The sequence below is a fragment of the Chiloscyllium punctatum genome, chromosome 1 (assembly GCF_047496795.1).
Source record: "Chiloscyllium punctatum isolate Juve2018m chromosome 1, sChiPun1.3, whole genome shotgun sequence".
Classification (NCBI taxonomy): domain Eukaryota; kingdom Metazoa; phylum Chordata; class Chondrichthyes; order Orectolobiformes; family Hemiscylliidae; genus Chiloscyllium; species Chiloscyllium punctatum.
In genome coordinates this window covers 11,460,949-11,488,139 of record NC_092739.1, presented here as the reverse complement: position 1 = coordinate 11,488,139, position 27,191 = coordinate 11,460,949, and the positions used below count along the sequence as shown (strand labels likewise).

Sequence of the window (27,191 nt, the reverse complement as noted above, 5' to 3'; positions counted from 1 at the left end):
GCAATACACTCAGACAGTTGTGCCATGGAAACTCTATAATTCAGGGTTGACACAGGTCTTCCTCCAAAGCTAAACAAATGCAAATTTCCTGTGGAAACCTTATGCTCAATACTATGGAAGCAAGGTGAAATGATAATTAAAACCAAGTTCACATTAAAAGTTTCAAACCATAAATCTATTGGATACAGCAGATTTGGAAATATCCAAGAATCAGCTTGATTAAGTATCCATTAGGAAAGTCTGACAAAAAAAAAATCAAAGACATGGGTGTAGATTTCAGCTACTTATTAACTCAAGGAAAATTCTGTCCACTTCCAGACATTTTGCCTCCGGCATGTATATTCAGTAATAAATATTCTATCATACATAGATTAACCAAATGACCTACCAGGGCTTTCAACTCGTTTGTAGTGGTATGGATTAATGCAGACCTCTTTCTGTTTTGAGCCAAATGGAAATTCACAACACTCTAGCGGTTTCAGTTCATGATGACTTTGAAGATCTGGCCATCGCCACACCCGACAATAAATTACATGCGGTAGTCCTTTACGATGCGATACTTGAAGTCGACCATCTAGAGAGCGGGGAATAGTGACACAATTACTGGGCTGACCTGGACTGCTTAGTGCCTTCTCCAACTCCTCCATAGCTCCTTTCTTCTTCTTAAGTTTTTTGACTAGTGCATCAACGGCTTTTTCTGCCCACTTTTCTTCCTCATCGCCTTGCTTCCAGCCCAGTAGGCGTTTCACAGCTGGGCTGGTAAATGAGAACAAACTTGCCATTGTCATCCTGACCAGTTTTTGAAGCCAATAGCAAGGATGCTATTGTGTATAAGAAATGAACAGAAATTCTGAACAAATGGTTTTTAAGAGTACTATTTTAAGCATCAAATCCACTGGAGATTATGAAATTCTGTGCACTTTTATTTGGAATGTCCCAAAGTACTTGTTTGAAAAAAATCCAAAGGCAGAGAGAGTCTTAGTTGTGTGATGGAATGTGTTCAGATATTTTTCTTCTGTATCTAAAGAGAAAACAAGAGATTGAAAAGTTAGTCTGAGAAAATCTTGTTGAACATTATCTGATTTTTATTTACAGCAATAATTAAAATTATCTAAATACTCCAAAACCCCTCAATGCCTTCTGAAGGTACTGTGTAAAAAGAAAATTTGGGGGACACTAAGTCTGGCACTTAGTGTTTACAAGTATTATTGCTAACAAGCTAGAACTGCAGTTAGCAATTTAGATATTAGAATTGCAAGATTCAACTTGCATAAATTAACCAGCTTCAAATTCCATTTTGGTTTCACGTAAATGAATTGTGAAGGTATATTCATAGTTTTATTTAGAAACACATTAGTGTCATCTAAGAGTTTCAAAGTCAAAATGGCTGGTCAGACATTACATCTAATGGTTACATGCAGATTCAATCCAATTTCATGTACAGTAGTTTGCTATTCTCTCATGTTTGCTTCTGAATAAAGTACAAATAACATTTTAAACTTGCAATAGTCCTACTAAAAAGTGTGAAAATTTTAAGTATACAGATTTAGGAAAGGGTATTTTTACAGCCCAACGCGAGAGATGAATCAGGATTCAGATCTATCCCCAAAAGTTTTTCACAAAAACAAACAAAATATTTTAACCTTGGCTGAAAAGCAGTGATAACATTAGTCAACTCTGAATCAATGCTGACTTTCTTACTCCCCTCCAATTCCCGCTTAGTTAATACCATCCATCAAGCAAGAGGATATACAGTTAGTACTAAATTAACACTACCATGTTTTTTTTTTAAAAACCAACTTGGCCTCTCTTAAAAAAAAAACCATTTGTCTGTAAACTAGTTTTGACAAATAACTTATCTCTCCTTGTTAACTAAATTATATTCCAAGACAAGAAAATTACCAAAAGCAGCCTGAGCCAGGAAGGATTTGCTAAAATGACTTCTATCAAACTAATCAAAGGGGAGCAAAGCAAAAGGGAAGGTCATTTGTTGCACTAACCATTCCAATTGACAATATGACTGCAGTATTCTGGAGCAAAATGTTAAGTACATTAGGTGGCAATAATCATATTATTATTGATACCAGGATTTCTTATATGACAATAGTTATGTACTTTTCAGTGAAGCCATTAACTGTTAGCAATTTGGAGAGTCATTGAAAAACACAATGGGCTGAGAAGTGGCAGATGGAGTTTAATTCAGATAAATGAGAGGTGCTGCATTTTGGGAAAGCAAATCTTAGCAGGACTTATACACTTAATGGTCAGGTCCTAGGGAGTGTTGCTGAACAAAGAGACCTTGGAGTGCAGGTTCATAACTCCTGGAAAGTGGAGTCGCAGGTAGATAGGATAGGGAAGGCAGCATTTGGTATGCTTTCCTTTATCGGTCAGAGTATTGAGCACAGGAGTTGGGAGGTCATGTTGCAGCTGTACAGGACATTGGTTAGGCCACTGTTCTAATATTGCATGCAATTCTGGTCTCCTTCCTATCGGAAAGATCTTGTGAAACTTGAAAGAGTTCACAAAAGATTTACAAGGATGTTGCTAGGGTTGGAGGATTTGAGCTATAGGGAGAGGTTGAATAGGGTGGGGCTGTTTCCCGAGAGCATTGGAGGCTGAGGGGTGACCTTATAGAGGTTTCCAAAATTATAAGGGGCATGGATAGGGTTGGGGGAGTCCAGAACTAGAGGGCATAGGTTTAGGGTGAGTGGGGAAAGATATAAAAGGGACCTAAGGAGCAACTTTTTCACACAGAGGGGGACACGTGTATGGAATGAGCTGCCAGAGAAAGTGGTGGAGGCTGGTACAATTGCAACATTTAAGAGGCATTTGGATGGGTATATGAATAGGAAGGGTTTGGAGGGATATGGGCCGGGTACTGGCAGGTGGGACTAGATTGGGTTGGGATAACTGATCGGCACGGACGGGTTGGACCGAAGGATCTGTTTCTGTGCTATACATCTCTATGACTCTAAGACTTCTTCCTCTTTTTATTAAAAAGATTCTAAAATGCAGTACTTTAGATTTCTATCTGCAGCAGTGGTTTCAAGGGCTTAAAGTGAAATAAATCCAAGACAGCAACAGAGGCTGAACACTTTACAAATTAGATTACCAAATGCTATTACACTAGAATTAAATCAATATAGTAAAAGTCCAGTAAAGGATGCCCAGTGGCACAGGACAAGTTGATTTCTAAAAAAAAAATTCCCTCCAGGATAAAGATCCCCTCAACAACAACTTAAGGCAGCTTAAACGTTTTTAAGAAAGGACATCATAGGCTGAATTAACCTTCAAGCACCACTTCAGCAGCAAAAAGAACTTCAAGCAGACCAGTTGCTGTTGGATACCACCCTGGTCTGCTGCAACACACATTTAAAGAATAGTACAAACAGCGACTAATATTGAGCACAGCATGTGCTTAGTTGTTGCAAAAATTATGGAGCACAACAGTGCATGTTTACATCTGGACAAACTTAGGGACAGTGAATGGCTGCCAGGAGCACTGCACCCATCAGAACTTCAAACTTTGAACTTTAAAAAGGCTGCGTTCAAACACTGGTAAAGAAATGCAAAAAAAATTTTGTAAACAAGTGCGATAATTGGAATGGATTGGGTTTTTAACTCTGATTCTCCTAAAATGAACTTGACTGCACTGTGATTATTGTTCCTCTTGATAAATTTCCAAACTCAAATGCTAACCATGCAAATCAATGCTTTCATTTATGATCAGAGCCGACAGTGGCTGGATCAAACCCAAACTACTCTCCACTGTATGCACCACTCGTGGAATCACTATCCTGAACCAGAAACTCAGGATACTCCATTGCTTTGGCATTTATATTATGCATCTCTTTAGGAACCAATTAAGGATTTGCAAAGCTAATCTGAAAAAAAATGACAATGCTTTGTTGCGGACGAAAAAGGATTATCCAGACTTCTGTAATTCCCTTCATTGTGGTTTCCCCCTGATGGCACACAATATTAGACATTTCAGACATAATTGTTGGAAATAGATTTCCCTACCAGAAATTCAAAGCCTAAGCTCTCCAACCCTCCAAGGTAAGATTTATTGGTGGGCAGAGAAAGAAGCACCACTCCTCTCATGTTGAGAGAGGAAGGGAGGGGAGCTGCTTAAAGTCGGATTTAAGTAACATAAACCAAAATAACAAACAATAGACATAAACTGCAGCTCAGTCAGCACCCACAGACAAAGATGGGAAAATCTTACAGAAAGAAGTCGCTTCAGAATTAATAGAAAAAATGTAACAGCATCAAAATTCCACAAAGCAGTACTGGAGTTGGAAATGGCAAGATATATTGTATTTACTAAGGTATGCTTTTTGCACACATATGACACACATCAGACAGATTTACTTTTGAATAGGCATGATAAACAATATTAAAATACAAAGAACACAACAGAAAACGCCAGAGCTTCTGCTCCTGAGAATAATATGGCATATGATGAAACGTTTTTATTCAAGAGCAGCAAGGGATTAGGCTTTTTTTGGGGGGGGGGGGGGGTGCGGGGGAGCGCTGGGTGGATGGATAGTGAGAAGAAAAATTACAACTAATATTCCCCTTTTTCCAAAAAATCCTTTCAAATAATAAAAGGGTGCAAGATGAATATCATTCTGAATACCTGCCAGAATGCTGTGATCATTTTACTGGGACAGGAAGAGATGAAGGTTACAGTTCTGAATGAAGGATACTGGTAATTCTGGCACTGATGAAATTATGGCCTGGATTTTGCATTCTGAATAAAATGACAGCATTTTTGCTGCCTTAGAAGAAACTTGTCCATAAAGCTCACAAGGTATCTGCCAGATTTTCACTTTTCTGACATGAACTTTATTCAGACACTAGCCGCAGAGGATGTTGGTCATCAAGTAGCTGAAGAGGCCAATCACACTGAAAAGTTCTCAGAGCCAACAAACCAGGGCTAATAGATCTTAGCATTCACTTTTTCTAATTTTAGAAAAAATAAACACTAAAATTGAAACACACTCAAGGAATTAATGTACAAGCTCAATAATTCTGAAATGAGAACAGGGAGCTCACTGATAGAAACCTCTAGATTTCAATGTTCAACTGCGCACGTACAATGACTAGAGGTACTACATTTCCCACGTATTGTTAGTGAATGACAGTTTCATCTTCATTACCAGTACAAACCTGGACCAGCATTTCTCTTTCCCTGCACACTCTGAGGGAATGGGACAGAGAAAAAAAAAGTTATCAAGCACAAAATAACTTTTGAGAGCTCATAATAGGAGATTTAAATTTTTTTTTAAAAACCTTTAAATTCTTCAGTTGCAGAAGTTGAGTTCTCCTTTAAAACACTCCGAATAAAGGATCATCTGCATGCAGCTGCAGAAAGCAAGTCAACTATAATCTACAAGGGAATGGGATACCCAGCTGCAATACTTTCGCCTGGAAAGGTACTTGTCTACATTCAGGTCATCACAAAGCAATTCTGCCCCGACCAACTACATTTGCTGATAAAATATTCATGATCTAAAAAGGAGCCTAAATCTATGCCCAACTCCCATCAGAATAGCTGGCTATTTAATTACAACAGATAATTATGCCAATACAGACATAATAACGAAGGAACTTTAAGTTAGATTAGTTATAGAATGAGAGTTGATAAATATAAAACACATAACTATCACCAAGAATTACTGTTATTTCAAACTAAGCTGTTTTTTGTCAACAGTATTCCTGCAGGATGAGGAGTAGCATCCATTACTGTAACCCACAAGTCAAAATTTTAGGTGAAAATTCCTCAGTTATGACTTATCAAAATAAGTATCAGGAGCTGCCATAATCAATTATTTCAGCAGTTTGTTCTTTAATCTCATTTATCTTAACTAAAAAAATGTTGGTATCTCAATCAGACAGGTTTCAGGTGTGATGCAATGAATCTTATTATTTTACTTATGACTTTAATTAATGCAACATTTCTATGTGAACTGGTTGATAGAAGCAGAATTGAGTACGTGTGATGAATCTAATCAAATTAAAGATCTCAGTTAATGATGCAATTATTTAAAAATAGTTTAGTAATTTAAAAATTGAACTCTTCATTTTGTTCATTTTTTTTTAACCTTCCATACGTAGGCCATATTTTTCTTGATACCATACTTAGCTGCCAAGAGATGCTTTACTACTTTAAAAGCACCATACAAATGCAAGGAAGACAGGAAATAGAGGAAAAAAAGGAAGCCAGCAGTAATCAGAGAAATATGTTTCAAGACAAAACTTAGAGGGCAAGTCTAAAAATTAACAAGACCTGGGACATCTACAACATAAGGTTGACTGAAGCGGTTACCAACAGTCATCAACCCAGGAATAAAAGCAGGGACCTTCCTAATATGTGAATTAACCAGAAGATAAATTTGTTAAGTTATTACAAGGCCTCGAATATAGTATTTCTTATATTTGAAAAGTAAACACTTTTCACAGAAAAACATTAATTAGAAAAAATGCAACACTTCAGCATCATGGTGAGAAGTTCATTGCCTTTTCTTCAGTACTTTATTGGCTTTACGATAGACACTTGAGATTATGATTTATTTTGCACCATAAGCTTAAATAACAACTCTGATTATCAAAACAAGCCTCAGCCCACAGAATTGCAATTAACAGATAATTAAACACAAACAATGACAATCTTACCTACATTCAATAGTTTGATTTGAAAACTAGGTAAAGATTTAATAACAGACCTCTGGAGCAGATGGGACTTGAAGCAGGGACACTACCACTATGCCACAAGAGAGCTCCTTTTCATTGTAAATAAGAAAACTAGCGATAAGAAAACCATGATCTGAAGGAAAGACAATGTTTCAAAGCCTACAAGCTATATTGTCATCTTAGAAGAACTTTACACCATATCCACCAACTTCTACTTTCATTGTTAACAGCACAAGTTAATTAATAGAAAAAAATTGAAATAGTGTTGTCCCATACAGTTTGTCAATTGCCACAGAACCCTCAAACAAAAAGTTTACTTTTTAAAAAAATACTTACCTTTCATACTCTCCCATTGCCAGTAGAAGAATTTTAGCATGCATATGGTGTACAAAATGACAATGGCATCAAAAGCTCTGCCACAATTGCCAACCATATATTTCAATGTATTTCAAAATCTAACGATCAAATTTCATTCGAAATATAGATGGAAAAGATAACAGCATTGAGTACTGGAGTTGGGAGGCCGTACAGGACATTGGTTAGGCCACTTTTGGAATATTTCTGGTCTTCCCGCTATCAGAAAGTTGTGAACTTGTGAAACTTGAAAGGTTTCAAAAAGGTTTTACAATGAAAACTGGTTAGGCCACTTTTGGAATACTGTGTTCCACAGCGTGCGCGCAGGAGCAAGAGAGCGCAACAGAGCACACGCGCGCATAGGAGCAAGGTTCCACCTGTTGTCAGTGTTGCCGAAACAAACCAGAGTCTGGAGTAAAGAACTGACTTCAACCAAGTTGTGCAGACCAGCACATTCTATTTTTAACCACAAATCAAAGTTGTGGACAAAGTATTGAATTTTAACAAAGTACAAAAATCAGAGATTCAGCTGGAGTCTCCACAAGAACTATGAAATTAAAAGGGCTCCCAAACACATTTTCTTTTCAAAAGAAAATGTAATCTTGACAATAACTAACTCAAAACTCAGTTGAAGTTCAAAACCTACAGCTTTTGGTTTTCTCCAAAAACAGAATAAAATCATTTCAATTTTATATTCTCATTTAGCTGTAGAAACCTGGGATCAAACAGAAAACTCTTCAAAATACTAACTTTATAAAGACACAAATCACTCCTTTAACTGGGCTTCATCAAATCAAATGCTCTAATAAGATTGTTAAATTCTTTGCAAGTCATAACACATTTAGGATGATTTATTAACTGCTTGCAGGTGAGACCTGAGCGATAGTGCAGATGCACTACAATATCAAAGTTTCATAACTTTTTAAATAAGCTTGCCAAAAGTAAAAAATTATGAGCAACCTTCTAACTCTACATATAGCCTTCAGGCAAACATCCAGATGCATTGGAATTTATCCAACTAGTTCTTTTAAAATTCAGTCACCTTTCGCCCATTTTTAGTATGTTTGCAACAAGTACCATTCTGGAGTGACTGATGTATTTTAAGCTGGTTTCATCAGTTAAGCAGCTGCTGCATACTTCAGCTTAACATTCAATTATCCACCGCTTCTCAAAATCCTAAATGGAGAGGTGGTATCAGCCTTGTGGTATTATCGCTGGACTGTTAATCCAGAGGCCCAGGCATTGTTCCAGGGACCCGGGTTTGAATTCTACCATGAGAATCTGGAATTAAAAGTCTAATGACCACTATGAATCCACTGCAATTGTCAGAAAACCCCAACTGGTTCACTAAGGTTCTCTAGAGAAGGAAACTGCCATCCTTGTGTGGTCTGGCCTATGGGTGATCCCAGACCCACAGCAATGTGGTTGACTCCTAACCACCCTCTGAGATGGGCAATAAATGCTGGCCTAACCTGCAATGCCCTCATCCCATGAATGAGTAAAAACAAATCTGAAGATACTACAGCAAGGAAGGAGGACTAATTTGGATCTTTCCATGACCAGTTTTTTTCCTACCTTCACATAACTGGAGTAAAAATGTAAAACACTGATAGACAATAGGTGCAGGAAAGTATCCTGTTCCTGCCTTATCCCCATAACCCTTGATTCCACTATCCTGAAGAGCTCTATCCAACTCTTTCTTGAAAGTATCCAGAGACTTGGCCTCCACAGCCTTCTGGGGCAGAGCATCCCATACACTCACCACTCTCTAGGTGGAGAAGTTTCTCCTTAACTCTGTTCTAAGTGACCTACCCCTTATTTTTAAAACTGTGTCCGCTGGTTTGGGACTCACCCATCAACGGAAACATGTTTCCTGCCTCCAGAGTGTCCAATCCTTTAATAATCTTATACATCTCAATCAGATCCCCCCCTCAGCCTTCTAAATTCAAGCTTATACAAGCCCAGTCGCTCCAGTCTTTCAGTGCAAGATAGTCCCGCCATTCCGGGAATTGACCTCGTGAACCTACGCTGCACTCCCTCAATAGCCAGAACGTCTTTCCTCAAATTTGGAGACCAAAACCGCGCACAATACTCCAGGTGCGGTCTCGCCAGGATCCTGTACTGCTGCAGAAGGACCTCTTTGCTTCTATACTCAATTCCTCTTGTTATGAAGGCCAGCATGCCTGCCGTACCTGCATGCTTGCTTTCATTGACTGATGTACAAGAACACCTAGATCTCGTTGTACTGCCCCTTTACCTAAATTGATTCCATTTAGGTAGTAATCTGCCTTCCTGTTCTTGCCATCAAAGTGGATAACCACACATTTATCCACATTAAATTGCATCTGCCATGCATCCGTCCACTCACCTAGCCTGGCCAGGTCACCCTCTATTCTCCTAACATCCTCCTCACATTTCACCCTGCCACCCAGCTTTGTGTCATCAGCAAATTTGCTAATATTACTTTTAATACCTTCGTCTATATCATTAATGTACATTGTAAAAAGCTGCGGTCCCAGCACTGATCCCTGCGGCTCACCACTGGTCATCGCCTGCCATTCCAAAAGGGAGCCATTTATCACTGCTGTTTCCTGTCAGCCAACCAATTTTCAATTCATGTCAGTATTTTGCCCCTAATACCATGTGCCCTAATTTTGCCCACTAACGTCCTACGTGGGACTTTATCAAAGGCTTTCTGAATGTCCAGGTATACTACATCCACTGGATCTCCCTTATCCATCTTCAGAGTTACATCCTCAAAAAATTCCAGAAGATTAGTCAAGCATGATTTCCCCTTCATAAATCCATGCTGACTCTGACCTATCCTGTTACTGCTATCCAGATGGGTCGTAATTTCGTCCTTTATAATTGACTCCAGCATTTTTCCCACCACTAAGGTCAGACCAACTGGTCTATAATTCTCTGTTTTCTCTCTCCCTCCTTTCTTAAAAAGTGCGACAACATTAGCCACCCTCCAAACCGCAGGAACTGATCCTAAATCTATAGAACATTGGAAAATGATCACCAATGCATCCACGATTTCTACAGCCACCTCCTTCAGTACCCTGGGATGCAGACCATCAGCCTTCAGACCTAACAGTCTCTCCAACACCACTTCCTGCCTAATGTAAATTCCCTTAAGTTCAGGTCCTTCAGCCACTATTACATCTGGAAGATTGCTCATGTCTTCCCCAGTGAAGACAGATCTAAAGTACCAATTCAACTCTTCTGCCATTTCTTTGTTGCCCATAATAAATTCACCCATTTCTGTCTTCAAGGGCCCAATTTTAATCTTAACCTTTTTTTTTCTTTTCACATACCTAAAAAAAGCCTTTACTATCCTCCTTTATATTTTTGGTCAGTTTACCTTCGTACCTTATCTTTTCTTTGCGTATTTCTTTTAGTTATCCTCTGTTGTTCTTTAAAAGCTTCCCAGTCCGATTTCCCACTCATCTTTGCTATGTTATACTTTTTCCATTTTGTCTTTATATGGTCCTTCACTTCCCTCGTCAGCCACAGCTTGAGCTAATTACAATCAGTTTAAGTAACCCTACTTCCAACAGATATCAATGAAAACTTACACCAATGAACTAGGATTCCTATAGTTGATTAAACTAGAATTCTCAGAGTTAGAAACTGCCATGTTTAGATTGAGACAACAGTAAAATAAGTATTTACACCTTAATTCCATATATGTACAGAGCAAGAGTCTTAAGTAAAAGGTGGCTGCAAAGTTACTAAGGCTAGTCACAGCTATGTCAAATAAATAATAAACCCAGATCCAGTAAAATAAATTACCCCATCATACTGATTAATTTTGCTTGAGTAGCTCATGGTGCAATAGCCAAAACAAAAGGGATTATCCAGATGAGATTACAACATCTGTTTGAATTTCTGTAAACTGCAGCATATACATTGAAAAGGGTTGTATCATGCCATATCAAAATGTAAGGTTTTGCACACACTTGACGTACAAATTGACCCCACCTCTCACCCACAGCATGCTATACTTTCATTAGTCATCAGCATCAATTTCTCATCAGCATTATTTACAAGACATCAAGCTACCATTGCATTGAGAAATTGCACAAGTTTAAGACACACTCACTCTTTGCATCAGATGACAGTGACACTTCAAAATGGCCAACCATACCCGTGCTAGGAATTTGTCTTTGTACTTGCCATGTAAGCGGAACCCCATTTTTAAGAACGATTTATCAAAGGTTGACTTATACATCCACATCTATGGTAATTTCACTTAAGCACTTACTTGATTTTTCTAGTTACAACCAAATAACATCAGAGAACTAATGAGCTGTGGCTCTGGATTCTTCTTTAGCAATTCAAATTTTAGTTCAGAAAAAATGTATGGTAACCTCTCAAATCTAGAAAGCCAGTTATCTGGATTTTGTTTTGAATAAATACAGTCCTGGTCATTTACAATGCTGAAACAGTCAATGTTAGTGCCCCAATGATTGGTAAAAAGGAAAGTTCCAGAACCTTTCCAGGCACTAGAATCACAGAATCCCTACAGTGTGGGATCAGACCATTAGGCCCAACAAGTCCACACCGACCCTCCAAAAGAGTATCCCACCCAGACCCACTCTCCTACTTTATGTCTCTACATTTACCTCTGACTAATGCACCTAACCTACTATTCCCTAAACACTATGGGTAATTTAGCACAGCAAATTCACCTAACCTATACATCTTTGGACTGTGGGAGGAAACCCATCCAGACACAGGGAGAATGTGCAAATTCCACACAGACAGACAGTCGCCCGAGGCTGGAATCTAACCCAGGTCCCTGACAGCAATGCTAACCACTGAACCAACATGCCACCCCTACTTTAATGGATTTTGTCAAGTACAAATTAGAGCATTAATATGTTCAAACACAACAAGACAGAAGATGATGCTGTTGATGAGTTATCTTGAGGATGAAGTTTGATGATGGATAGAACTGTGTTTCATACTCACTTAGCCCCAGTTCAGACCCAACTCCAAGCAGTAAATTCACCCGTTAAAATTTGTTACATTAAAAACAACATGGAAAATGTAGTATTTGGATGACTAAATGCTTTTACTATTACTTCAAAATGCCACTGTTGAGCATGTCCAGTATATGCATATTTTAATCCCATTCACACACCTGTGGCTTTACATTCCAACAGGATTCCAAATCCAGAAAAGGCTTGGTCCCAGTAATTCTGTACTGAAAAGGTTACAACTTACTACAAATCTCATTTCTCTACAATGGTGATGAACAGGTTATTACAAGACTCTAATTATACATTTCAAACCATGAAAGCAAATGCATAATTTGCAAATGATATTTAAAAGGAACACATCACCGTTCTGCTCTTAATGTATGGTGAGATTTCAAATCGTCTTTTTACAAAACCAACACAAACGCTAAACCTAAAGCAGGATGGGGAACTGGACGAGGAACAGAAGAACAGGGAAGGGAGAAAACAACATCACAAAGCAAATTGCTGGAGAAACTCAGCAGGTTTGGCACAGTCTATGCAGAAAAAAAAGTTAACATTTTAAACCATCTATACTTCTCATTAGCATCCGATCCAGCGTTTTTCTGTCTCTCACCTTATCAGCTGCAATCTCATTTGCCACTGACTTCCTTTCTTTCTGAGCATAGTCTCCATGTACAACATTTACTGTTTACATATCCTCCCCTCCCCAATTCAGTACAAAATCTACTCTTTCCATACTGTACATCTCTGTGACTCTATGATTTGATGGATTTCTCCAACACTTTGTCTTTGTTTCAGATTTCCAGCATCCATAGTTTTGTTTTTGTAGGAGACAATAGTTTTGGATGACAGTTGATAATTCTAAAAATCTGAATGATCTCACCTTGTTAAACTAGAAATGGCAATAGCTGCAGAGCTCTATAAACACGTTGTTCAAACTCCAGCCTTGCCTAACTATATATTTGGAAAGTTGAACTTTTCACTCTGCAAATGAAAATTTTTTGAACCTAGCTAATGAGGCCATACCCGATAGTGAGAATGCATATAGGGTATAAGCAGGCAGGCAAAAAGATTTAAGTTTGAGTTTTGTGAAACAAGAAGTTCAACTGAGCATGACTCAGATCAGGTAAGAACTTGCAGTTAACAATGGGGTGCTGGAGACAAGGGTAATGGGTTAACAAGATGGAAAAACATTCATGATGTAGAGCCATTTAACAAGATGATGTAACATTCAATATGTAATGTCAGTTAACAAGGTGAAAAGTATTCATTATATGGTAAGGTCCTAGGGAGTGTTGCTGAACAAAGAGACCTTGGAATGCAGGTTCTTTGCTCCTTGAAAAGTGGAGTCGCAGGTAGATAGGATAGTGAAGAAATCGTTTGGTATGCTTTCCTTTCTTGGTCACAGTATTGAGTACAGACGTTGGGAGGTCACGTTACAACTGTACACGACATTGGTTAGGCCACTGTTGGAATATTGCGTGCAATTCTGGTCTCCTTCCTATCGGTAAGATGTCGTGAAACTTGAAAGGGTTCAGAAAAGATTTACAAGGATGTTGCCAGGGTTGGAGGATCTGAGCTACAGGGAGAGGCTGAACAGGCTGGGGCTATTTTCCCTGGAGCGGAGACAGAAGGGTGACCTTATAGAGGTTTACAAAATTATGGGGGGCATGGATACGATAAATAAACAAAGTCTTTTCCCTGGGGTCGGGGAGTCCAGAACTAGAGGCCATAGGTTTAGGGTGAGAGGGGAAAGATATACAAAAGACCTAAGGGGCAACTTTTTCACGCAGAGAATGGTATGCGTATGGAATGAGCTGCCAGAGGATGTGGTGGAGGTTGGTACAATTGAAACATTTAAGAGGTATTTGGATGGGTATATGAATAGGAGGGGTTTGGAGAGATATGGGCCAGGTGCTGGCAGGTGGGACGGGATTCTGGTCGGCATGGACGGGTTGGACCGAAGGGTCTGTTTCCATGCTGTACATCTCTATGACTCTATGATTCTAAGGTGGATGACAATAGGTATTTCACTATACAGCAAATGTCAGCCAGAAGTGCTGAGGGAGAACAAGGTTTTCAAAACTGATGGCGAACAGTGATAACAAGCAGGAAGAGAAACAGAAGTTACACAAATATTGCCCACTTGTCTTGGAAAAAAGAAAAGAATGGCATGTTTCTTTGCAAGGAGGTAAAAACAATGACTGCAGATGCTGGAAACCAGATTCTGGATTAGTGGTGCTGGAAGAGCACAGCAGTTTAGACAGCATCCAAGGAGCTTCGAAATCGACGTTTCGGGCAAAAGCCCGTTTCTTTGCAATTTTGGTGAGGTATTGCTTGCAACTGATCTATGTAACAATTGAGCTAAAGCTTGCACTTTAAAAAAAAAATGTGGAAAGGTGTTTCATTTTTATTCTGGATTAAAAAGAAACTGAAGGACCGTCATATTTCTATTTTTCTAAAATGTTGCTTTGAAAGAAACTAATAAGCATTAATCTCATCAGTTGTATCACGGTTGATCAAATATTCCAGATAATCAAGAGGTCCACATGTAAAAACACATCAAGAAACAGAAACATAGCAAGAAGTATACTGTACACAGTTATACTTTACACATACCATAAATTACTTAAATACTAATGCAACCTTACCTAAAATAAAAATTAGCAGCAGAGAACATTCTTATTTGCACCCTCAACTGACTACTTGAACATTGCAGCAGATTGAGGTATTTGAAGAGAAACTGAATCAACTGTTGATATTTTGTCTGGCCATCTGGTGGCCCTCAGGTTAAATCACCACCAGTCGTTTCTCTCTAATGAGTACAGCCCCTATGATCTGGTAAGACTATGGCAATCTTACAACCAAGCGAGTCTAGTTACATTGAGGTAAATCAATTAAAATCTATAATTGGTCTTAACAATACAGTAAACCACAGCATTTCAGATAATTTTTAGCAGTTTATCAAGAGGACTGGTTAAAACAAAAAGTTTTGTTATAAATATTATCTATTTGATTCAAAAGTGCACAGTAATATTGAAACAACTTTTAAATATGTTTACAGGTGCTGTTAACCTATGAAAATTTAATTTGAAAAGAACCCAATGGTCACAAACTGGCAAAACACGAAACTCACTAAGTTTCTTAGTTCCATTGGGAACTTTTGCGGGCAGGGCCAACAGTCAATATATGCAACATTATAAATACAAATTACATGAAGCAAAGTCATGCGTTCAGATGTATTTCAGAACTTTAAGTCCCATTGTCTGACAGATCGTTTTTGAAGTTCAATTAAACCTTAAGTATCTTAAAGGAAGATGGAATAAGGAAATAAAACAAGATTAAAGTAGCTTAGCATAAAATTATATGCTACCAAAAACTAAAATATTCATTAATAATGTGTTTTGCTTAGATATCATATAATTTTCAATCCCCCAATGGGAATTTCTGAAGTTCAGGCATTTTGTTTGTAAACCAACAATACCCAATTTCATGAGGTCACATTAAACTTGTCACAATAACCAAACATCATCCATCCACTTGAATACCAACTTTTAAACATGCAAAATTAATACTGGTCAAACTGGCAACAATGCAGCTGAAGGTGAACTGCAGAGCCAAATACCACATCAAATTACACTGACTCAAATATCCTCCAGGACCATGATCTTTCTTGCCAACTGGCGTGAGCACCCTGCACCCATTATAAACCTAAAACAAAATTAATCTTAGATGACACATATGTTCCTGTAAGAACTCCACAGAAAGGTTGCCATATTTATCACATAGGGATAAAGGGGAAAAGAGACAGAAAAATCAATTCAGCATGGATGACCATATATGTGTAACTTTGCAACGATATGCAGTACTTCAAAGTCCCCATTTTTACTTTAATAGAAACATTTTTTCTTCCGTTAGTAATCAAGCATCAGTTGCTAATAGAGGGAACTCAAGCACTTAAAAGAAACAACCAAGATATACAGATCAAGTAAAAAGGTCAAAACACCAAATTTAAAATCACAGATAGACAGGGGGCTAGAAGAACACAGCAAGCCAGGCAGCGTTGGGTGTTGGTGAAGTCGATGTTTCGGGTACATTTAGATACTGATGTATTTTTGTCACTTAAAGAGTTCCAATTTTACCTATTCAAAGCACAGTACAGTGGTCTATACATTTGCAACAAGATAAAGATCAAAATCTGTTTGTGAAACTTTACCATATTTCTAAATTGTTAGTTAATCTTACAACCTATCACTGAACCCAAGTGTTGCAGATCTTCTGCTCCACTGGCATCAAATTAGAACTGTTTTAAAAAAAAGGTTCTGAATTGCATATTTTTACTGATCATGAGCTAGGTTTTACAGGAAGACTGACATGCAAAGTAATTCAACTATTTGAAAATGTTCAAACTTTGTACCTTATGATTCTGTCATGGTAATATATGCAAATTATTTTCCTAACTAATAGATATTATTTTCACATTTACATGAAAGCTATTTTCTTCATATTTTCCATCTCTCAATCTCATACCAATAGAACCACTATTTGTGTTGCTGATTGATCAAAACGGCTCCTATCAGAACCTCAGCTTCATGGGAATGTCATAGATAAAATATATTCACATTCTCTTAGATGATTCAATTATTTAGTTATACTGTTCACAAGAACTGCAAATTACTCTAAATTCCTATCACCCATTCACAAGAGCTCATACATCTGAGGTAGTGAAGATGTGAAATCAACAGAAATATCAAAATGAAAACAAGTATAGCATCTATGTTAGCCTTGTAAATTGTAATGAGGTGGTGCCAGTGTTAGACTGGGGTGGGCAAAGTTAAAAATCACACCACCAGGTTATAGTCCAACAGGTTTATTTGGAAGTACTAACTTTTGGAGCGCTGCACCTTTGTCAGGTATGGGAGGAGTGCTCCGAAAGCAAACTCCAACAGTAGGATACAAAGATATAGGTTCAAATTATGAAATAGCAAATTTAAGACAATGTGAAGAAAAGAACCTCTTCACAAGACTGATCACCTCACCACAGTGGAACACTCAAAAAAACAGTTAGAGGTTAGTGGATGCTACAAACAGCAGGGATGGCAAGGTTCTCTTGGATGGATAAACTAAAGTTAGCATAAAGTCAGAGGAATTTACTTTTATCTCCAAAATACCAAGCAAAATTTTTAATCTTGCACAAAAGTAACATTTGGAGTTTACATAACTAGAAGTGAGAACAAATTCTTTCCAGTATCTTTTCAAGAAAAAGCAAATGTAAATATGGCATAACGGTTAATACAACTATAGACTACTACCGTAGATCCACACTCAAAATCAGACTACCGAAAAACCAGCACTGTTCAAAAGACCAGACATGTTTTTTTGTTTGATCTTTCCTCTTTTTAAAGAGTTCGATGATGATGTAGGGAAGCAGTGGATACATGAAAGAAAGAAGTTATTCAATCCAGTGTGCGAGAACTGAATTTATACCCTGAAGTGTTTGGCGATCACATCATTTGGTCTTCCCTATTCAGCAAATTAAGGCATTCCAATCTGAATTAATGTGTTCCAATGTTTTGTTCTGAAAAAACCAAGAAATTCCAATATTGGCATAACCTCAATTGCAAGGCTGACAAGCTTGTGAACATCAGTCCAAAATAATTTTGCTTTGCACCAATATCAAGCTGTCTAAGTCTAGAATCAGGAAGCCATGTGATTCCAAAGCAAAGCAGGGAGGCTTCCTCATTTTTTGTAATGACACTGCTGCCTTCCAGCTGCCTAATAAGACTGCCAGTGAGTTTAAGACAGTAATTCAATCTTGCAGATCTGATGTTCACTCAATTTACAGCACAAGAATAGCTCAACTGAATTAGAGTCTTGTAACTCACCACCAGACATTTGTTACCCTACATAGAATATAGATACACGGCACAATAGCATGAGCATACCATATGACCCTATCTTTAACTAAACTGGAATAGGTCACTAAGTGATAGTGCCTGCACAGGAAAGTCAATAGTGCAACATGGGAAATACCAAGAACTCAATTATCATGATTTCAGTCAAGAAATCTGATGTCAATTTTTTATTAACAGAACAAGTAATTTTAATTCAGATTTGTTAAGGTTGTATAATCTTGAATATTTAATAAAACTTATATAATAAAATCTATTGTCTACTCAACACTCCAGACTAAAAAAAGTCTGAATGGAGCAATCTGATTTCACATTCAATCGAATAGGTTAATTACTGCATCTGGGATAATGGGCTCACATCCTGAATTTCACTGACTGACCTGATGTAGACTGGAGTATCATTTTGCACAATTTCTCAGCTGTAAATCAATTGAGGATTTCAAAGAAGGTTGAAGAGTCTGATAATGACGCTTTCGGTGCAGTCTCTTGGGATTCCATTTTACAAAGAATGTACATTATTTATAAAAGGCTAGCTGTGTGCCCATTAAAGCTTTTAAGCTCAATAAACAAAAGCTCCTACAGTACAATTCAAGTGATCTGCGTGAACTCAAATTTTTCTTTCAAGACAGCACCAACAGTTATAAAGTACCATTAATCGTCTACTTCTAATGATAGCGAGAAAACTTTCACTGCTCTGAATATTACAATAGTTTATTCAAACTGGATCTCCTAAGATCACAGCATACCATAATTTCTGCATTACAATGGATTACAGCTATTTTTAAATCCATGAATAGGGCTCTCTCACGCCACCTTTCGACAAAGGGGTCAACTGAACTATTAAGAAGTGTGATTTGGAGATGCCGGTGTTGCACTGGGGGTACAAAAGTTAAAAATCACAACACCAGGTTATAGTCGAACAGGTTTAATTGGAAGCACACTAGCTTGCAGAGCATCGCTCCTTCATCAGGTGGGAGTGGAGGACTCAATCTTAACACAGAATGTATAGCAAAAATTTGCAGTTTGATGTAACTGAAATTATACATTGAAAAATTGATTGTCTGTTAAGCCTTTCATCTGTTAGAATACCGTGATAGTTTCATCGCGGTATTCTAACGGATGAAAGGCTTAACAGACAATCAATTTTTCAATGTATAATTTCAGTTACATCAAACTGCAAATTTTTGCTATTCATTCTGTGTTAAGATTGAGTCCTCCACTCCCACCTGATGAAGGAGCGATGCTCTGCAAGCTAGTGTGCTTCCAATTAAACCTGTTGGACTATAACCTGATGTTGTGTGATTTTTAACATTAAGAAAAGTGCAATCCTGCCAAGAATCCACAAAGTTGCAGAGCTACCAGGAAGGTCAATTAGAAAGTGATTTGTACAATCAAATAGATTTGTCACAGAATAAAAACTAAAAAAAATGTTATCAATGTTTCACAAACATGCAAAGACAGTCAGATATTCCAAATTAATTGATAAATAATCCAAGCTCAGCTTAGTTACCACATCTCCAACTTTTATTCCACCAAAAATTATAATTTTCAAAAGTCAAAACCTTCTTGACAGGGTGCAGATACAGTATTCTAGGGCATACTCCCCATTTATAGATTCAAACTTACTTCTGGAGTTTATAAAACAGTCTTTATGGTCATGGTGCACATGAAGCTGGGGTATATAGCAGGAAACTCAATCAAAGCGAGGAAGACAAAGCAGCTGCTAAAAATTAGTAATTTCTAGTGTTTGGTTTTGAATTATAGCATGGTTCCAGGGTTCTTGAAAGTTATTTATTACTCAAATGAAGCAATTTCGCAGCAACAGTCTTTTAAATCTGTTTGACTACTTTCAATCTATTTAGATGTGACTTACAAATCTGCCAACAGAAAAATCCTCTACATTTTAAATACATTCATATTGCTAGCCAACGCATAAACTGCAACGATACTCAACTCAGATTTGACCACAAAATAAAAGCAGTCATCGTGACTAAAACATTATGCTCCGCTGCAGATGGTTCCAGATGCAGGTTTTCCCCCCTTTTTTAAAAAATTCAAAGAATGAGGATGAAGCTGGCCAGGCTAGCATTTACTGCCTATCTTAATTACTCTGAAAAAGGATGGTGGTGACCTGCCTTCTTGAAGCACTGCAGTGTAGACACCCATATTGTTGATCGGAAGGCAGTTCCATGATTTCAACCTGGGCAATTGAGAAGGAACAGCAATAAAAAGGTCTAGTCAGAATGATGAGCGTTTGGAAGAAAATTTTTAGGTGGTGTCCCCGTGAAGCTATCTCCCTTGTCCTTCCTGGCTGTATAGGTTGAGACTTGGGAAGTTGTAATCTAAGAAGCCCTGCTGAGTTACTGCACTGAATCTTGTAGATGGTGCAAAGTGGTACGATTATGCATTGTAGAGAAGGGAGCAAATCTTGAAAGGTGATGGATAGAGTGCCAGTCAAGCAGATTGCTTTGTCCTGGTTAGTTCTTAGAGTGCTTTTGAAGCTTTATTCATGTAGGCAAGTATTCTAACATACTCCTGATTTGTGCCTTGAATATGGTGACCATGTATGGGGACCCAGGAGTCAGTCACCATGAAAGCCCAAGCTTCGGCTGTTCTTGTCATCACAGTATTTACATGGCTTGTTACAGTTCAGCCTCTAGTAAATGCCAACCCCCTCAAGACACAGATGGTGGAGAATTCAATATTAATGCCATTGAACTTCAAGGGTTGATAGTAATTCCCAGACTTGTGGCTCCATTTATGAAGACTAAATCTGAATGACATCTAGGTATTGCTATACAAACAGGAGCTACTTCATTAGACAGAGTAAAACAGGGTAAAAAAAATTATTCTTCTTTAATATATGTAATGCAGGGGTACAAAATAAAGCTGAATCTTATAGGTATAGCTCCACAGATGCTCACAATCTTTAGTATTTCTCTCTTATACAAGTTGCCAGGGAGTGTAAGCAATCTTTAAACTGGAGAATCATAGCTGTAAATAACCACACCCGGTCACATGTAAAGATCAAGGGACAGCAATCATGAATCGCACATGGCTGATTCTTCCCTTAACACACACACTACAACCAATCATAACGTCTCAAAATATCAGAGGTGAGATCACCTGAAAAATGAAAATTCAAACCTTCCTCATTTGTATGGCTGAGTTTCACATCATGTGTTACAGTACCTACTACTCCATTGGCAAAAGAAACATTTAATACTCTCAAAATAAGGGATAAATCTTATCATCTCAGTCCCAATGTTTGTCCCTTATTGTTTCATTCATAGGGTAGCAAAATTTTAGAATTCTCTGCCCTAGAGGGTTGTAGAAGTCAGTAATTAAGTACGTTCAAGACAGATTCATGGAGTTCTAGATATTAATGATATGAAGGTACATAGTGCAGCAAAATTATGTTTCAGAAAATGATCAGCCACAATTAAGAATGCTAGACCAAAGCTGAACAGTCTAATCCTATGTTCCAAATAAATGAAGATGGCCAATATCCAACACCGGTCAGGTATGGTTCAGTAGAGAAGTTTTGCACAACTCAGAAGAGCATGGGTTCACGTTCCACTCGAAGATCTCCAGGTCAAATTTTAAGCTGACATATCAATGCAGTATCAAAGGAGTGCTGCACCTTTTCGATGAGATATTAAACCAAGGACCCTCAGACAAATGTAGAAACAGAACCCATGGCACTACTATATTTCAACATTTTACTATCAAAACAGTAAAAATAAATTATCTGGTCTTTATGACATTGATGTTTGTGGGTGCTGGCAATACAGAAATTGTCTAAATTTCAAACATTTAAACTACATTTTGTAAGAACCTGATTGGCTGGTAAATGATGTGATCATGAAAAGGACTTATGCAGCACTAGCTCCCTACAATTTCACTCTCTTCCAAAATCAGTACAATAACAGCAAGGAAAGTTTTAAAACTTTCATTGCTAGGCCATACACAGCAAAACAGCAAAGATGAGGAAGGTGGTTCGCCACCAGTCCTATTAACTGACCATAAAACTATAAAAGGGTAAGTACCCATGCACTATACAATAACAAACAAATGATCAAATGTATCTTTCCTTTTATTGGCAATTGGGTATGGCAAGGATACACATATAAAATTTCAAGTTTACAACACAAAGTAGTATGTAACACTCCATGTATTGCAAACCAATTTACCACTCATCTTGAAGTTCTATTCTTCGTGAACGGTACAAAGACATAAGTGGACTTTGTCAGCACTTTTGAACATCAAAGCTGAGTTGATTCCATTTTCAATCAAAATACACATTTCCAACAGCAAAAATACAAGAGTTAGAGCAGTAATTCCAACTGGAATGTATCCTTTCTAGTCTTGGCATAACTAGACCAAATGCTATGGATAAGCTATTGTAATCGAAATATGAACCTAACCCAGGTTATTCCTGATCTGTATGGTTTAATACTACAGCCAGCTTTGCATTATCTAATCACTAAGATCTGACAGAAGAAAGATTTCAATGTCACTCCTGTAGCTATTCCGGCCAGTTTTACAATGACGGGACTGTACTATTCAGCACGAGAAGCTGCCCGATAATCACTAATGAATGAGACTAAACGTGTTCTATCCCATTTCAAATCATACTCAAATACTGCTGACAATAATGCTTAAAAAGGACAGCAGTATTTTCTCCAGAAAGAGGAATTCAAAATCTTAAAAATATAAAAACATTCAGTGTGACAGGTTGGAACATACATGATATAGAACTGGAGGATGCTTTCATTTCAGTGAATGATTAAAAAGAAAATGTTTGTTAAAATTAAAATCAAAATCCTTGTGCAAGATGGTGACAGAGTAGGATGCTTCAGCCCAAGCCGGTACGCTCCACCCTTCTCTTCTCATTTTTTTTATTCAGTGCTTTTCTGATGTTCTTCTTTTTCTCCTCCTCTTCGACTCTTAGCCTCCAGCGATGATCCCCAGGCTCTGGTGAGCAACGATTCCCAGCCTCCTCTGGCACAGTGACCTCCCAGCCTGGTGTGGCGACCTTCCGGCATAGTATATTGCCAGCACAGTGTGGAGCCAGGACCACTGCAGACTGGAAGCTAGCTGCCAGCGTGGTTTGCTGCACTGAACTTTTATTTCTGTTGTGCTGGGCATTTTATATCGGTATTGACTAAAGCTCGTAGCTAAGGAAGCTGTGCCTAGGTAATTTTATATCTAATTGGCAATGTATAAACTTTTCATTATACTCATTGAGTACATGTGGCAACAAAAGGTTATTGTATTCTATTCATTTGAATATGCAGGTAATGTGGCTGGTCAACATTTGACTTAGCTTGTCTGAGTGAAGGTTTTGAACCTTTTTGTTTTCTAATCGACCTGTCCAGAGATATTATCATCAAGGTGGGACTTGAACCTGGGTCTCTTGGTTCAGATGTAGTGCTCCCAGCTCTGTACAAGAGTCTTTCCAACCATTAAGCAGCGTCACATAGACGAGGAACAGGCTATTAATAGTGCTTATCTTATTTGAGTAATTTCTTTCAATTTCCCACCTGGACTATCTGGTTCCTTTGTTCCTCAAAAACTATAGACTAACTTGTACTATTTCCAGCTGCGCATTATATAACATAAAAACTTTAAATGGAAACAAGGGCAGTCAGAATGTGCAAAGATATTTGCATTTAGAATAAAGGGAACAGAATTTAATTCTGGTTTATAATTTAGGCCTCAGATTGTAAATTATTTCTTAAGATGTTTTCCCAAAGTGGTGAGATATTCAGAAGGTGAATAATGCACATTATAATTTATTTGAAAGAATATTGTCTAGCTTAGTGTTATTACCAATCAGCTATAGCTGACACACTTGCAGAATTCAATTTTGATATAATTTAATGTAAATTAGTCAGATTATTTCTGCAAATGAAAGTTTATCTAACATACCCTTAAATAGGAGTGAAAAAATTAAACCAGCGGTTTCATAATCCTAAATCTACAGGAATCAAATAATTATATAAGCAAAGAGACGTAGAAACTATTAAAGTACGATCGCACTGTTTGCAAAGCTGTTTTCTTTTCTTTCCTGTGCTTTAGCCATTGAACAGGCAATTTCAGTTCAGATTTAAATCTCAAATAGTCATGGTAAACAAATGCACAATATATTAAAATATGTTCTCCAAATGAAAACTCTAATTTCTGTTCTGAATTTGGATCTTAAAGATTTTTTAAAGCAAACAATAACTCACTGCCACATACAGACATATTAAATCTAACTTGAGGTATAGCTCAAAGGGCTGACATTAATGACAAAAATGGTCTTAAATTTTTAAAAAATGTAACATTAAAGTCAAAATTTCAGGACACCAATTTCCTGACAACAGGAAAACAAAAACATTGTGAAAAGTTTGTAATGGTGGTAAAAAGTAATTGAATATTAACATTTCTTTTAAAAAAGCCACACAAGGACCTTTTTTGTCCTTTTGGTAACTCAATCCCTGCGTTGAACTGATTCTTGTCAAAATGCCAAGAAGGATGTATGGCAGATAATACACCAGCACAGAGAAAAATGTTGCACAGATAAAAGAAACATACTGCACACTACATTTATCAAAATATGCTAACCCACACAGGGCATTTCAGTCACGTCCAAGAGTACCTGCCATTTACAGCAGATTACTAAACAGGACACATGAAACTGATCCAGGGCAAAAAGCCTCTTGGCAATCTAACTTTAGAAGATATCTCCTTTACACCCAAGCAAATACTAACGATTCCCTCTTAGAACGTTAGCAGAGCAGCTACTTCGATATTTTCTGAACCAGTATTTTAACGAAACAAGTACACAATCAAACACTTTCAACACAGCATCGTTCGTACTGAAACTTCCTAGCTCGACCCGAGTGCGCGTACAATTTTAATTTCGGCGTTTCTGGTTTTCTGAAGAGCCTCTGATCAGAATTAGCTTGATTTTAGTACGGGGGGGGGGGAAAGAAGAGAGAGAAGAAAGAAAAGTGAAACGCGGCACATTTGAGACCTTCCTCGGTTCACCCGGTGATGGGTGAGGAGGAGAAACGCGGCACATTTGAGACCTCGACTTCCATTTCAATTTGAAGGAGTCAAAAAGATTGGGGGGGGGAGAATGAAAGAGGCGATGGTTCCAAGAGATTCGCACCCAAATTTTAAAAATCGGATTTAAAAAAAATTAAATCACGTCCACGGACTCTTAAATCAACTATCACGGCACAAGAGAGAGGAGAGACAGAGAGAGAAAAACGAAACCACCACAAGCACCGCTCCGAGATTATTAAAGCTCCGTTAACTTAAAAGCTTACGGCGCGCCAAATTATTAAAACCATCTTCACCTCGGTGCAAACCGCAGTGAGGAGGAACGTTATCCCGTCGCCGGACGAGGCCGCGAAGGAAAGCAAGGCAGACCAGTCGCACTTTTGTAAACATTTTTTTTAAAAAGGGAGGGGGGGGTGAAGGGAAAAAAAAACTTTTCGCAGCGGATCACCGCACGGCGCTGCAGTTTCAGCCAAACCCAGCCCCCCCCCTCCCAAACAAGAAGAAAGATTCACCCCCCCCTCCTTCCCCTTCCCCTTCCCCTTCCCCAGGCGAGTTCAGAAACTGAGACTCAACAACAACAACATTTAAACAAAAAAAAACTCGGTCGAAGTTTCCCCCAGTGGTTGATGTAACTTGACCGTCGGGCGGACCCGCTCCGCTTTCTCTCTCTCTCTCTTACCCCGGTGACGCCATGTTGTCCTAAAAAAAAGTACTCCTCAAGGAGGGGGGGGGAAGAGAGAGAGATCATGGCGATAACTTTCCCTCTGTCCAAAAAAAACACACAAAACCGCGCGTCCGTTCCCCACGCCGCTGAGAGGCGAGCGGTCGTCGAAGAGAGCTGACGCCGTTTGCCGGAGTGACTGGTTGGCGGTGTTCCTACCTGAACGCCACCCGCTCGCCCCCCTCCACCGCCGCCGCCGCCGCCAGTTCCTGCCGCTCGCGCTCCATCGGTCGCACTTTCAACAACCGCATCACACACAGAGAGAGAGGGAGAGAGAGAGAGCCCCGACGTCAGGCAGGCTGCGACTGCTCACCGCGCCTATGGATCAACCCGCCGACCAGCCGCACTATTTCCCCAACCTCTTCCAACAGGAGAGTCAACTGTTTAAACCCTTCACTCAAATTCTTATGTTTTCCTCCTCTAACCTTTTTCATGTTTTATTTTAAGTTCATTCCGTAATTATTTATACCGGCTCCTTATTTTACTTTTTCTTTCCCCACTTTTGCGATTTCTTTGATGTATTTTCATTTTTTTTTCATTTCTGGAAGAGTTAATTCCTCACTGCATGTACAGATATTGTTACCAGAGAACCCGTTCTGAAGGAAGGTCGCTGGAGCCGAGAAGTTAACTCTGGTTTCCCTTTACAGGAAGAACACAGCAAGCCAGGCAGCATCAGGAGGTGAAGAAGTCAGCGTTTCAGCTGTAGCCCTTCCTCAGGACCTGAACAGGGGTTAAACCCGAAACGTCGACTTCTCCACCTCCTGATGCTGCCTGGTTTGCTGAGTTCTTCCAGCCTCCTGCCTGTCTATTTTGGCTTCCAGCATCTGTAGTTTTTTTTTGTCTCTTCTCTTTAGAGTTGCTGCCAGACCATCTGAGTTTTTCCAGAAATTTGTGTTAGTTTCTGATTTCCAACATCTGGAGTTCTTTGGTTTATTATTATTACCAGAGTCTTTCCCATTTTGAACCTTGCAAGCAGAGCAGTTCTCATAAGATCCTGTAACTTTCAAGTATGAAAATCATTATTAAAGCAATCAGTTCCAGTTTGATTCACTGATGTAAGCATTTGTGGAGACTCCAGTTTAAATGATTCCAAGAGTTATCTTGCATTTAAAACCCTCTGTAAACAAATCTGATCTGCAATGCAATTGTTGTCTCTTCAGTAATTAATCTACAATTTCTTTCAACCTCTTTGCATTTTTAAAGCTGCTCAAGAATTATGTTGAGTCTCACAGTTGCCGTCTTTAGAACTAAGAGCCAATAAAAATCAGGATTGTAAATAACAAAAGAATGTTTGGCAAAGATTAAAAGATAAACATGGAAAAGAAAGAATGTACATATCTGTAGTATTGGTTCACAGCCTCAGAGCAAATTTGCGATGCAACCGATAGATTCCTTTTGATCTGCACCTTATAAAGGCAAATACGGTTGCACATAGTAAAACTCCACCGTGAATAATCA

At 38.4% G+C, this 27,191-nt stretch overlaps 1 protein-coding gene across 5 annotated transcripts in view; it reads right to left on the bottom strand.

The window, feature by feature from the left end:
- Positions 1–26,008, bottom strand: part of smad1 (SMAD family member 1) — a 101,721-nt gene extending 75,713 nt beyond the window's left edge. For 2 of the 5 annotated variants that reach the window (XM_072570065.1, XM_072570346.1), the window contains exons 1-2: positions 25,893–26,007; positions 389–1,021 (exon numbers count right to left, since the gene is read on the bottom strand). In XM_072570065.1, coding sequence (XP_072426166.1) covers positions 389–788 — 400 coding nt within the window. In that variant the 5' untranslated portion in view covers positions 789–1,021; positions 25,893–26,007. Of the gene's footprint in view, positions 1–388; positions 1,022–25,308; positions 25,362–25,691; positions 25,869–25,892 lie in introns of those variants that run through there. The other 3 variants (XM_072570441.1, XM_072570161.1, XM_072570253.1) reach the window with 3 other exon arrangements.
- Positions 26,009–27,191: the final 1,183 nt, after the last annotated feature.